The 15,182-nt window shown below is 34.5% G+C and overlaps 1 protein-coding gene across 1 annotated transcript in view; it reads right to left on the bottom strand.

Moving 5' to 3' along the window:
* The window catches only part of LOC129277976 (superkiller complex protein 2-like), a 30,727-nt gene that overhangs the window by 3,862 nt on the left and 11,683 nt on the right, over window positions 1-15,182 (bottom strand). The window contains exons 11-22 of the mRNA XM_064110405.1: window positions 14,846-14,952; window positions 14,265-14,411; window positions 13,872-13,965; window positions 13,245-13,457; window positions 11,779-11,889; window positions 10,745-10,975; window positions 8,500-8,682; window positions 8,014-8,103; window positions 5,998-6,371; window positions 3,305-3,515; window positions 2,053-2,163; window positions 593-811 (exon numbers count right to left, since the gene is read on the bottom strand). Of these exons, the coding sequence (XP_063966475.1) occupies window positions 593-811; window positions 2,053-2,163; window positions 3,305-3,515; window positions 5,998-6,371; window positions 8,014-8,103; window positions 8,500-8,682; window positions 10,745-10,975; window positions 11,779-11,889; window positions 13,245-13,457; window positions 13,872-13,965; window positions 14,265-14,411; window positions 14,846-14,952 (2,091 nt within the window). The remainder of the gene's footprint in view (window positions 1-592; window positions 812-2,052; window positions 2,164-3,304; window positions 3,516-5,997; window positions 6,372-8,013; window positions 8,104-8,499; window positions 8,683-10,744; window positions 10,976-11,778; window positions 11,890-13,244; window positions 13,458-13,871; window positions 13,966-14,264; window positions 14,412-14,845; window positions 14,953-15,182) is intronic.

The raw sequence follows: 15,182 nt of genomic DNA, 5'->3' as shown, positions 1-15,182 counted from the left end.
TGACCAATGTGGACAGGTGCCTTGCCAAACGATATAATCGCAGGGTGGGATTTGAACCCTTGCTTTTAAGAGCTCAAGTGACTTAACCACTACACCACAACATTTACTTTACCAGAAGGTCTCTTACCACTCCGAAATAAAACATCATAATTACCCAGGCCTATGAAAGCAAAGCAGTTGTTACCCGCTCAATAAATTCCTGTCAGGTGCCTGTTCCCTCATATGGGTTTAGTTTGGCACACTGCATATTTATTTCTTGCAGAAGAAAATTAACCACAGGAGTAGAATTCAAACTATTCTTGGGAGATTCCTGACTTTCCCCAGAATCAATTCCGGTTCTGATTCAAGCAATTTGTTCTAGATTAGTCGAGTCCATGAACATGAATTACCACATTACACACTAAGCATTTTTCATGTCAATTCAGTGAACGGAGCTTACGTGTACACAGCATGATATCCTACTCTCTTTCCTTTCCTTTCTCTCTCTCAAGCACAAACTTAATCTGTAGTGTGCTAAATTGGGCACTAAATCTTTGAAAACAGAATTATTTTTCAATGATTAGATTATAATTCCAATGACTGGAATACTCACATTTTCCAGACTCTCTGTCAGCTCTGGTTCGCTGCACCTCCTCTCCTGAAAGACCATACAAGATAGCAATGCAGCAATCTCATCTGGTGGGTACAGCGAAAGGATGTTTTGAAAGACAAGCTCAGTGATGAGTAGTTCATGGTTGCTAATTTCACAGGCTACTCGGCCTTTTAGTTGGATGGTTTTAGACTTGTCAATGTGATTCAGCTCCATCAAGACCTAGAAGAACATAATAAAATTATGGCTGCTCAATAATATAATACACAAAGATCATGATAACTTCAGAAAATAACATTTGATTTTGAAATAACATATAATTTCCAATGATAGTAAGGAAAAGGTTATAAACCTATTACATATAAATGATGTAACAAAGCACAGTAACTCTTTTCATATTGTTCATACATGATGAGATATATTGCACTGGACACTTATGCTATAATAAATATGGAAGACAAAATGAAAGAATGAAGTGTAAAAAAACAGTCCAAAGATGCACAAACGAACTCATAATATTATAAAGATTCAATTATGGTGTCATAACTATATGCACAATGATTTCATTATTCCACACGAGTTATTTTTAACATAATTTTTGAGCTGTCTAAGATGTCTGTATATAGATTTTTGTACACAAAGTTGGTTTTTGCATGCAAAAATTGTTCCTTTGTGGCGGCATGTTTGAATGAATGAGCATTCAGACAACCAAATTCAGCGCAGGAAAGTCATGAAGACCTTCATCCAATTAACATTGGAACAGAACGACTCATAAAAATATCAACTCCACCTGCGTGTTGATGCTCAAGAGTGTGAGTGATCACAAATAAAAATAGGCTTAAAAATGAAGAGTGTTGAATAGGCTGAAACTGAGAGAGCTCTCATACCAGAGCTGTCAAGTTTTTTTTTGCGATTTCAGTATTCTTCCACCTAAAATTCAGTATTTTGGCAAAATAAAATCTGTATTTTTCCAGGTGGCCAAAAAAACCAGAGGCCACATTCCTGTCTTGTTGTCTTTAACAGAGACAGAGGTAAGAAATAAATGGTCTTTTGGAAAATAAATTAAGGTGGATTTAAAATGATCAAGGATTACAACTAGGAGAAAGGTAACACAAAACAATCACAATATACTGGTAAACACGGACATAACACAAGATGCAAAATTGAATTTTTATATTTCTGTATTTTACCACATAAAAGCGTACTGCCGTATTTCACTTTGATTTCCGTACGAAATAGGGAAAATATCCGTACTACTTGGTAGGCCTGCCAAACTGTAATACAGAGGAAAGCTAAAGCTGAAACTGAAAAACCAAAAAGTGAAAGCTATTACTCTCACACCCATGGAAGCTTAATTTTTTTTCACCAGTGTGTACAAATATTGTTGCTTTCTTTATAAATACCAGTTGAAATTAACACTGCATCTTGAGCTAATTATGGCACAATGTAAAAGAGAGACCAACCTGTATTCTCTGATAGTATTCAGGAAGGAGTAGAAGACTTCTATCTGATAGAAGATATCGGTAGTGCTTCAGGTCTTCCTTCACTTTCATCCTATAGCACATGTCAGCATACTGTACAAGGAATAGAAAAAAAATACAACACATCCTGGATCCTGATTGGATACATGGGGGTCACATGACATTCAAAAGAAAATCAGCCATGCCAAAGATCCCCTGAGAATGCTATGTACCTTACACATTAACTGTTTTAATTGCATGTGTATACATGTATATTGTTTGCAAAAACAATTAATTGGGCGTTGTGGCGTGCGCCTGTAATCCAAGCTATGTGGGGAAGTTACAAATTGATGCAGAGATTCGAGGTTCGATCCCTGGTCACGTCTTTCGGATGGTGACGTTAAAGGTCGGTCCCAGACGTAAATAATCATATCTGATTGATACACGTCTGACAAAACTCAAATACACACAATTATTTTCGTCTTTCGGACGGTGACGTTAAAGGTTGGTCCCAGACGTAAATAATCATATCTGATTGATACACGTCTGACAAAACTCAAATACACACAATTCAACAACAATGAAATATAAGTCATAAAGCTATCAAAATATGGTAGAAACAAGAAGAGAGGCACAGTCTGGTGCTTGAAAAAGAGAGTCCAATGTTCTTCTTGAGCACTGGCTTTCAACTGAATTGAACTAAATGGATCCATCAATTATGCCTCTGCCATTGCCAGACCAAAAACTTATTACAAATCCCACTTCTAACTCATGATCTCTATGACCTTTGACCTTTAAACTTATGACCCCAATGTCTAATCAGATAATTGCAATTCTTACATTCAGACAAGAGCTTAGTGAGAATCCGATCCATCCATCAGGTTTTTTTTTTGTTTATTTGGTTAAAGCAAGAAAAAGAAATTTCATACACTGTATGTTAAGACCTATGTCAACTTTAACCCTGTGACCCTCAAATCTAATCAGATCCTCATTCACGAGCAAATTAAGAAATTGATCCCACAAATAGCTCTTCAGTTACTTGCAAGTAAAAAACAACAATATTTTCAGGACCTTTGTGTGGCGTAAATATTTATAGGTGATGAAATAGGGAACTTGAGAAGAATTTGATTGTATATTTATCATCTACATCATGCATGATGATATAAGTAGCCTTTTGTGTAATCCAAGATTAAAAGGATTCACATCATAATTTAATTTGTGAACCCAAATGTAATAATAATCTGATATGACTCACATGCTGCTGGAAGTTGAAGCAAAGCGTACAATTAAATTTATCCACAGTTTTCTCTACATAGTCTCTGGTGGTAAACTTGTCAACAAGATCAATGTCCCTTATATTCAGATCCCTGACCGGGTCAAGTGTATCCAGACCATCTGGATATGTCTCAATCAGTCGAAGAAGTTCCTGGGTGGCTAAGACAGCTGACTGCCCTGGGGGATCATTCCTAATCAACAATGCATAAGATATTTTTGTTTAAGTATGAGTCTACATGTTTATTCAGTCACTATGGCTGGAGTCCCTCAGAGTAGGAAACTTCTTCAACAAAAAAAAAAGTATTCATAGAAGGAACAAGAGTGTCGCTAGGGAGAGCACATAATACGCCCGCCTGTAACACGGAAAATGGAGTTATTGGTCAAGCAAGAAAGGTGGAAGGTGGCGACTTCACCCTTGACCTTAAATCAATAGAATTGCTGGGATCTATGCTAGTATCATACACACCAAATTAGATGAGCCTAGGTTAAGTTCAACTAAAGTTATTGCGTTTATAAGGACTGTAGAAGGGTAGGATGAAAACACACCACTTTGTCCTTGACCTTTAGACTTCAAAATCTAAAGGCTTCCTGGGATCCATGCGAGTATCTTACACACCAAATTATATGAGTCTAGGTTAAGTTAAAATGAAGTTATCGCATTTACAAGGACTGCAGAACGGTAAGATAAAAATATGTCACTGTGACCTTGACCTTTGGACCTCAAAATCAATAGGCTTCCTGGGATCCATGCTAGTATCATACACACCAAATTATTTGAGCCTAGGTTAAGTCAAACTGAAGTTATCACGTTTACAAGGAAAAGTTAACGGACGGACACCGAGCGTGATACCAGAATACATGTACATGTATGTCCCGTCTAGGAAGGGTGTATAAAAAAGGAGTTTATTCTTATGATACATTTCTCTTACTGTAATGATTGCCAGACAGTAGCTGTCAACTGACAAATCAAAATAATATGTGTCTGGTCACTGCATAGGCATTGTGGCTCTGTCAATGATAACCTTAGCAGATTGTGCATAATGCACTGCCATTGCACACACTCCATGCCCAGATATTTATAGTAATAATAATAATAATATATTGTATTTATATAGCACTTAATGTTTCTAAGCGCTTTACAAAACAATTAAGTAACAAATATAATTGACCAATTAAACAAAACATACACAAATTTATTGCCTTATTCATAGGAAAAAAAAGAGGAACAAATATGCAACAACAAAAAAGTTGGCATTTCTGTCTACTGCTACCAAATCAGAAAAAAAGATCAATCAAGAGCTCCCCCCCCATTTTTTTTTCAACCAACCAAGGCCAAGATTATTTAATGACTTTATAGTAGAAATTTAAGCCTCTGCGATTGCCATATCAATAATATATTACACACATAACTTCTAAAACTTTAAAATGACCTCTTTGAACTTGTCACCTGAAATTTTTTTTTTCAGGTCTTCATCACTCATATACGCATACAAGGACCAACTCAGCCAAGTTTGAAGTTGAACCTTCAAACAGTTCTTCAGTTTTCATGAGAGATATTTTCAGGTTAATCAGGTATATGACCTATGTGACTTGACCTTTGATCTTGTGGCCCCAATCTAAACAGATAATTTTTCCTTCCATATGGATGAGCTAAGTTTGTAGTTAATCCCTCAAACAGTCCTTTTGTTACTGGAGAACATAATAAAAAGTTATGTAGTGACCTCTTTAAAGGACAAGTCCACCCCAACAAAAAGTTTATTTGAATAAAAAGAGAAAAATCCAACAAACATAACACTGAAAATTTCATCAAAATCGGACGTAAAATAAGAAATTTATGACATTTCAAAGTTTTGCTTACTTTCACAAAACAGTTATATGCACATAATCCTGGTCGGTATGCAAATGAGGAGACTGATGACATCATCCACTCACTATTTCTTTTATATTTTATTTTAACAAATATGTAATATTCTAATTTCCTCCTCATTGTCAAGTGAAACAACAATAATTCCTTCCTGAACATATGGAATTTTAAAATGTTATAACTTTCTTATTTTACATCCGATTTTGATAAAATTTTCAGCATTATGCTAGTTTGATTTTCTCTATTTATTCAAATCAACATTTTCTTTGCTCTATTTATTCAAATAAACATTTTCCTGTTGTGGACTTGACCTTTAACCTTTTACCTCTTTGACCTTTAACCTTTTACCTCATGACCCCCAAATCCAATCAAATAATTGCTGCTCCTATATGCATACATGAACCAAGTTTGAAGTCAAACCCTCAAACTGTTCTTTAGTTAATACAAGAACATATTTTCGGGTATAAGATAATGATATTCTTGTGACCCCAATATCTAAACAGATAATTGTCACTCCTATACTCATAATTTAAAATTGATCTGTCAAACGATTCTTAAATTATTGTGAGAATGAAAATAAACAGAAAAACAAATAGAAAAAAAACTTCCAGAGGCAGACTTGTTGGAGGGCAAACAATGAACATTTGTGCATCAAACTGTGTCAAATCATTATTTTTCTGGTATGTTGCACCAATTTCCCTTTGTTATGCCCTTCCCTGTGACGTCATCTGAGAACGCTCTACAATGCTTCTGGAAAACATCAACCATGGGTGGGACATAAGAAAATTAGTATTCGTAAAATGGCCTACCTGAATCTTGGAATCTGCCTCTTGTTAAAATTCTCTACAATCTTGTTTGCATCTAGCTTCATTTTGTCTTTAGTAGTGATGCTCAGTATATCATCTGCTAATAAGTCTTTCACTGTATGACTTGGTTCCCCCTCAGGTCTCCAAAACGAGTGCTTCAATATCGGCGACATGTGATGCTCTGTTTCATTGGTAATGGATTCGTCATTGTCCGAAGGATTGCAGAGAATGAGTGTCTTGACTTTCCTGTCATTTGATGTACCTGAAGAGCTTAGAACAACTCCAAGGGTGTTCTTCTTGTAACGTTTGTTCCTAATGATGATGATACGACCTGGTGCCAGAGACTTCACACCAGACGGGTGGGACAGGACAACTTTCTACATCACAAATAAACAATGTACAACTCAAATTACTCTCTGAATTGTACATAAACAATATACAACTCAAATCGCCCTCTCAATCGTAAATAAACAATATACTACTCAAATTACTCTCTAAATCATAAATAAACAATATACAACTCAAATCGCCCTCTCAATCGTAAATAAACAATATACTACTCAAATTACTCTCTAAATCATAAATAAACAATATACAACTCAAATTACCGTCTACATCACAAATAACAATGTAAAATTCAAATTACTATGAAAATGGTCTATTGTCTAATGTTAGTGAGGCAGTAGTGACCTTCACATTTCAGTGAACCAAGGCTGGTGCTACCGGAAGGGAAGGAAGAATATTAACAGGAGTTATAGACTGTATAACTTTATAATACTCCTATTACTTTATGAAGGAAAAAAATGTTCGTCTTGCACTGATCATGCAGTGAAAACTGTCAATGAACATATCTTGTCAATCATATTCCAATTTTGTGCTGGTACCAGTACATCTATCATCACAAATACATTTTCCAAGCCGAATAAATTATTTTACACAGTTTTGTAACTGTACATAATTCATAGAAAATATAGTTGATGTTCAAAAGCTCAAACCCATGACAAGTTGGCCTAATTGAAGCTTGATATTTGATATATTTTCAAAAAGGCAGATTCTCAGCTTTAAAGGTTAATTCCAGTTCTGGTAACGATCTCAAAATGATTTTTTTTTAAATGTAATATAATGCCCACCCAAGTGTCTGTTTGTATGAATAAAAAATATGTGCCAAAGGATTCTGGAAAAAAATTGTGTAATTGCTGAGAAATAAGCAAAATAAGCGCGGATTCGGTCACTTCCGTCGGGTCTTTATTCCAGCAATAATAATACACTGTCCCACGTGTGCCTATCTGTGTTGGCGATCTTCAGTGTGATCGTATTTCAGCTTAGATTTTATGATTTCACAAAGTTCAGTTTATGTAACTGTACCAGATCTAGATCCACGATGATATAGTCATACTTAACCTTGGTTTTACAGACTTTCTCACGAAATTAGTGTTTTACTGCAATTACTGTAATTTAGCTTTAAAATGGTTGATATCTTGCCATTACTAATCACCAATTGGCCAAACAACTACTTACTTGAACGTAGGAAAATTTCAGAGTAATATTCACAGAATAAGGAGAGAATAAAGTTTGAAGTTTGTGGTTCACTCAAGAATGACATGTGAATATGTGCTGCAAGTTCTACTGAAAGTTGCAGCACTTCTTGACTTATATTCAAACTACATGTGGATAGAATAATAATAATTATACTTCCTTTATAGCACTGAACACCTCATTATCAGAAGTCTCTAAAGCACTCTACAATAAATGCAGCTAAATCACCCTGGCTTTAAGCACTTAGCGTTTCAATGAATAGATTCCTGCCAGGTTCCCATTTACATGTACATGTACCTCAACTGGGTTGAGTGCAGCACAAAGTGGAAGAATTTCTTGCTAAAGGAATTTGAAGCCAAGAGTAGGATTTGAACCCATAAACCTCTCATGAAGAGATGGGAGTCAGAACCACTAAACCATGACACCTTGATGCTCACTTTACAGTAAAGCTGACCAACTAAAATAAACCAAACGTCAACTAACCTGAGTTTCTTCTCTGAGTTGATGAAGTTCTTTACAAGTACGGTAGTAGGATTCCAGATCAGAGCACATGTAGCAATCTATGTCACGAATCTTAGCATGAAAACAAGAAATAAACCAAATCATTTGACTTGTTTAAGATAAAATTTATCAATTGATCACTATTTAATTTGAAAAAAAATTTGTTACAATTGAGAGATCTTTTATACACATATATGCGAAACTATGAAATGATTTTGATGTCATGTAATGAAATAAGAAAAAGGAAAGTGGAGACATGACATCATCAAAATACATATTGCATATAATTAATATTCAAGACAGAATGCATATAACAATTTTCACAAATTATCGCTAAATTTTTAAATTCAATAACTTCATTGTTTGTATCCAATTTTGATAGAATTTTCAGCATTTTGCTTTTGAATGTTTCTCTAGTTATTTAGACTCATTTTCAGCCTGGAGTATTCCATTAAAATCCTTAGAAACCTGTTTGTCTTTCTGTTGTAGGTCTTTGATGTGCTTCCTGTGCTTATCTGCATCCTTTCTGGTTGAAAACTCTGAGAAACTCCTCTTCATCATGTCTTCAACTCGAAGCTCTTCAACCCGTAATAGGTTGAGAATCATGGGGTAGGTCAGCCGGAACTGGGATTCTAGCTTCGTTGGACGACCCTGCCAGAGAAAACAGAATAAGAACTTTCAATTCCAATCATGTTTTGGTAATACGTTATGCAATGATGGTATCAACAGGCATGATATCGACATTGATATTGAGAGTTTTTGGTGTTGCCAAGAAGTGGAAGGACAACCTCCCATATCAAAAGAAAAGTTCAAGTAAATAAGGCCAAGCTTGAGCTTAAAGCTAAATGAACGTAGTTGCAGTAAAACACTGATTTCGTGAGAAAGTCTGTAAAACCAAGGTAAAGTATTGGTATATCATCGTGGATCTAGATCTGGTACAGTTACATAAACTGAACTTTGTGAAATCATAATATCTAGCTAAAAAACGATCACACTGAAGATCGCCAACACAGATAGGCACACGTGGGAATAAAGACCCCACGGAAGTGACCGAATCCGCGCTTATTTTGCTTATTTACACAATTTATTCCAGAATCCTTTGGCACACATTTTTTATTCATACAAACAGACACTTTGGTGATCATTATATTAAATTCTGTAAAAAGTCATTTTGAGATCGTTCCCACAACTGGAATTTACCTTTAAACTCACTAGTGTAAACCTGTAAGGTTGATGTGGTTTAATAAAAGTTTACAAAGCTTATAAGGCTAGTAGATACTTCTATCAGCTTTTTCAAAAGATAATCTTCTATTCTATTAGATAGATTGTGGCAGATTAAGTGGTAAAAGATTAAATGACTAAAACCACAGTTGTATTTATAAACGATGACGAAATAAAGAGTAAAGATTAATAAAGATTAAATGACTAAAACCACAGTTGTATTAAACAATGACAAAATAAAGAGAAAAGATTAATAAAGATTGACTGAAACCACATTTGTTTTAAACGATGACGAAATAAAGAGTAAAGATTAATAAAGATTAAATGACTAAAACCACAGTTGTATTAAACAATGACGAAATAAAGAGTAAAGATTAATAAAGATTAAATGACTGAAACCACAGTTGTATTAAACAATGACGAAATAAAGAGTAAAGATTAATAAAGATTCAATGACTGAAACCACAGTTGTTTTAAACGATGACGAAATAAAGAGTAAAGATTAATAAAGATTAAATGACTAAAACCACAGTTGTATTAAACAATGACGAAATAAAGAGTAAAGATTAATAAAGAGTAAATGACTAAAACCACAGTTGTATTAAACAATGACAAAATAAAGAGTAAAGATTAATAAAGATTAAATGACTGAAACCACAGTTGTATTAAACAATAACAAAATAAAGAGTAAAGATTAATAAAGATTAAATGACTGAAACCAGTTGTATTAAACAATGACGAAATAGAGAGTAAAGATTAATAAAGATTAAATGACTGAAACCACAGTTGTATTAAACAATGACGAAATAAAGAGTACAGATTAATAAAGATTAAATGACTGAAACCACAGTTGTTTTAAACGATGACGAAATAGAGAGTAAAGATTAATAAAGATTAAATGACTGAAACCACAGTTGTATTAAACAATGACGAAATAAAGAGTAAAGATTAATAAAGATTAAATGACTAAAACCACAGTTGTATTAAACAATGACAAAATAAAGAGTAAAGATTAATAAAGATAAAATGACTGAAACCACAGTTGTATTAAACAATGACGAAATAAAGAGTAAAGATTAATAAAGATTAAATGACTGAAACCACAGTTGTTTTAAACGATGACGAAATAAAGAGTAAAGATTAATAAAGATTAAATGACTAAAACCACAGTTGTATTAAACAATGACGAAATAAAGAGAAAAGATTAATAAAGATTAAATGACTGAAACCACAGTTGTTTTAAACAATGATGAAATAAAGAGTAGAGATTAATAAAGATTAAATGACTGAAACCACAGTTGTATTAGATGACGAAATAAAGAGTAAAGATTAATAAAGATTAAATGACTGAAACCACAGTTGTATTAGATGACGAAATAAAGAGTAAAGATTAATAAAGATTAAATGACTGAAACCACAGTTGTTTTAAACGATGACGAAATAAAGAGTAACTGGGAGTAAACCAAGGGTTGAGTTAGTATGGAATGCTAACCTTCATCATGTAGTGAAGATCGGATGTTTCTGGTACATCTCCTTTACACAGGATGATAACCATACCGGTGGTATCTAAACCTCTACGCCCCGCCCTACCAGCCATCTGGATGTACTCCCCAGGATGCAGATGACGTAGGTTAGTACCATCATGTTTCTTGATCGAATCAAAGAGGACGGTCCTGGCTGGCATGTTGACTCCCATAGCAAAGGTTTCTGTGGCAAAGAGTAGCTACATGAACAAGGGGGGGGGGGATACAATAGCTGATTCTCTATATGTTATATACATGTACAGTTGTATGCAAAATTATTCAACCCCCCCTCCCAGCACATTGTTAAAATTGAATTGCAGCACCCAATATTTGAAACAATATACCAAAAATAACTTGTGAAATTTAAAGAAACCCCTAATTTCACGTAGGGTATACACTTTCAACGTATACCCTATATTGCCGACCTGTCTTTATATTAAACAAAAAAGACAGTTTCTTCCTGTGTTGGCCAAAGCCAATATACTAATTTAAAAAGTAAATTGTTGATAATGCATGTGCCATGCAGCATGCACATTATCACTTGCACTGACTTAACTTTGTGCACTTGAAATGTTGTAACACATTCACAAACAGCTCTTTGTTTGTATTCTACTAAATGAAAATGAGATATTCTGTATTCTATTTACATGAAATGACCACTGACCTTGATATTGAGATCTCAAAGTAATGTCGCATGATTACTGATACTTGATGATCCTTAATCAAATCATATACCTTAAAACTCTGATGTTAACATTTAAACTATATTTAAACTATATTGTACATTCATGTATGATTTTGTATATATTTTGGTTTGTATATTGATTTTTTAAATGATTGAATTGAATTGAACACAGCAACCGTCAATACCCATGTGTGACTTCTGCTATGCATGTGAGACAAAAACTGATAAAAACACTATTCCATCACAATATCATTAGGGCCAATAAGTTTTGACCTACCACTGCACAGCGGAATTAAGTATACAATAAATACATTGTACCTTGACTAATCCTTTTTGGAACAGCATTTCAACGACCTCTTTGAGAATGGGTAGGATTCCAGAGTGATGTACTGCAATGCCACGCTTTAACAGCTCAGTTAGAAGAACAACCTGATCAACATGATAACGAAAAATCAAATAAGAAAATGACAAAAATATTAAATGACAAGTGGAGCGCCTCTGGCAGTCTCACCTGCATCGCAGGATTCAATATAGTAGCAGTGCTGACTTTGGAAACTACTTTAAAATAATTATTCACAAAAAACACCATTCAAATAATGATACAATTCTACGTTCATTGAATTTTGACTTTGATCATGTGACCTAAAACTTGTCAGAGATACTTGATCACCCCTATATCCACATTTTATATCCACTATATCTATACACTTTGAAAGTTATGACAGCAATCTAATAATTACCTCAAAAATGGCCAAAGTTTAATGACCTTTGACCTTGGTCATGCGACCTGAGACTTGCACAGGATGTTCAGTGATACTTTATTACTCTTATGTCCATGTTTTATGAACTAGACCAATACACTTACATAGTTATGATGGTAATTCAACAAATACCCCCAACATGGCCAAAGTTCATTGACCTTAAATTACCTTTGACCTCGTTCATGTGACCTGAAACTCGCACAGGATGTTCAGTGATACTTGATTACTCTTATGTCTAAGTTTCATGAATCAGATCCATAAACTTTCAAAGTTATGATGGTAATTGAACAAATACCCACAACTTGGCCAAAGTTTGTTGACCTTAAATGACCTTTGACCTTGACCATGTGACCTGAAACTCGCACAGGATGTTCAGTGATACTTGATTACTCTTATGTCTAAGTTTCATGAATCAGATCCATACACTTTCAAAGTTATGATGGTAATTCAACAGATACTCCCAACATGGCTAAAGTTCATTGACCTTTGACCTTGGTCATGTGACCTGAAATTCGCACAGGATGTTCAGTGATACTTGATTACTCTTATATCCAATTTTTATGAACTAGATTAATATACTTTCAAAGTCATGATGGTAATTCAACAAATACCCCAAACTTAGCCAAAGTTCATTGACCTTAAATGACCAGAAAAAAATCATGCTAAAAATCATTATTTAGTGCTTAAAAAAGAGAAAAATATGGCAAGTGAAAACATGATCTTAATGTTACATGATTTTTCAGTCACAGATATCATGAAGGAATCTGCACGAATTTGCCTTTTTCTTCATCCTGGGTGTTTTATTTCATCCATATGAACAATATCAAGTACAACATGAATCAAAGTTCAGTATTTTTTAATAAGACCTTTGTAATGTTAGCCTACGCCTTTACAAAGAGATTAGAATTTCTAACAACTGGATGAAAGTCATGTAGGTTTGGGTTTCAAAAATAGGTACCGACTTAACATGCTTTTTCAAAGTGAATTCCAAATGTGGAAAAGTAGTAAAGAAGCGACAGTTACCTGTGGAAGCTTCTTATCAGACCCTTTGAGCCTATCAACAGACTTCTTGATAAACACGGTGATCTCACTTTTCTCTGAGTTTGTCGTCAGGTCAAGGTTGGACAGCTGAGTTGAGTTATCATTGCAACGTTTCTTCGAGAATGTGAAGCAAACGATGGGTAGCTGCTCTTTCTTTCGAAGCATCTCCACCACCGACATGTAGACATTTTTGTCCTTTAGAAAATAAATAAAGAAGAGAAAATTGCCAATAATCTGTTTTTTTGAAGGAATGCAACAAATACTACATGGACAAAAAGTGTAGTCCAACATTTATGTCTGACTGTTCTCCCACACACATGTAAAGTAGATGTGTGAAAATCAAAGAAATAAATAAGTTAACAATGAATCACAAGCAGCGAGAATAAGAACCAATCAGTATATGCAACAAGCTGTAAGATCCAAGGAAACTCATGAAAATCAATGAAAGAGGAATCTCCAATTTCAGTCTCTCTTTGGCACCAGATACATGTAGTTCTGTTATTTCATTTTTATGATTTTTTTATTATAAATATCATATTTGCTTTCTAATGTTTGCAAGTTCAGACCATTGCTGAAGTTTGATTATATTGATGAAAAGAAGCTCCTTACACTCTTGAAATGCCCCTCTCTGATTCCTTTGGCACCAAAACCAGTGCTGCTCTTTGTTGCTCTGTCTTTCTTAGCTTGGACAGCTTGCTTGTACCTTTATTCATTGAGATAAAGAAAACATAGCTGTTTACATTAACAAATACTTGTGATGCATAATCAGCATCATCTTTACCACTATTATTATCCTTATCATCATCATCATCATCATCACCATCATCATCATCATCATCATCACCACCACCACCACCATCATTATCATCATCACCATCGTCATCATCCTCATCATCATCATCATCACCATCACCACCACCGCTACCATCACCACCACCACTACCACCGTCAACATCATCATCATCATCATCATCATCATCACTATAATGTCTGTTTACGTACCCTTGCTGTAGGAAACTTTTCTTAGCATCCACAAGAAGAAATAGTTCATTACTTGTCTTATTACTGTTTCCTGTATAGAGGAAATGCTCCAGCGGGACAGGTCTCTTCAATGTACTGATAACGTAGATGTGTTTTCGCTTGATTCTCCTACCAAAACAAACAAATGGATGCATATATGATCTAGATGGATTCTCAACTGCAAGCAATCAGATATATACCTCTGCCATTGCCACATCTAGAATATATTACACACCTATTACTTCTATAACTTTTTATATTTTCATGTAGGTCAAGACCTGTGTGACCTTTGAACTGAGGCCCCCAAATCTAATAAGATAATTACTTCAACTTCATAATCACTTCAACATGCCTATTTTAGCAGAGTTAGAAGTGAATCCCTGAAGTAACTCTTTGGTAATCATCAGACGGGCATATTTCAATGCATATGACCTTTCACATCAATTGCTTTAAAATTTAAGCAAAATATGTGTACAATATCAAACCAATTCAATAAACTCTGCATGATAACATTAAATCAAAAACATACTTTAATGATCAGGAATGTAACATGAATGTCTTACCCAACCCAGTCTGCGAATTCCATAGTGTTTGGTACAGTAGCACTCAACAAGATGATGTTAACATGCTCTGGTAGCATGATTAGGACTTCCTCCCAAACCACTCCTCTCTATCACAATTAAAACAATAAATGTTATATACTTGCCGGATCATTAACAGTAATGTATTTCTTAAGGATTGATTGTGCTATATCTATTTTTTTCATTGCATGTGTATGTTTCCATTGAATAAGCAATTAATTCTTCCCCCATTTTGGGGGAGGGGGTTTGGAGTAGAAATTTATCTGAGAAGTGATGGGAGAGAGAAAATATAATTAAGAGTTACATTACATAGAGCACT

Source organism: Lytechinus pictus, chromosome 15, assembly GCF_037042905.1.
Source record: "Lytechinus pictus isolate F3 Inbred chromosome 15, Lp3.0, whole genome shotgun sequence".
In the NCBI taxonomy this organism is placed as follows: Eukaryota; Metazoa; Echinodermata; class Echinoidea; order Temnopleuroida; family Toxopneustidae; genus Lytechinus; species Lytechinus pictus.
This window is presented reverse-complemented; position numbering and strand designations above follow the sequence as displayed.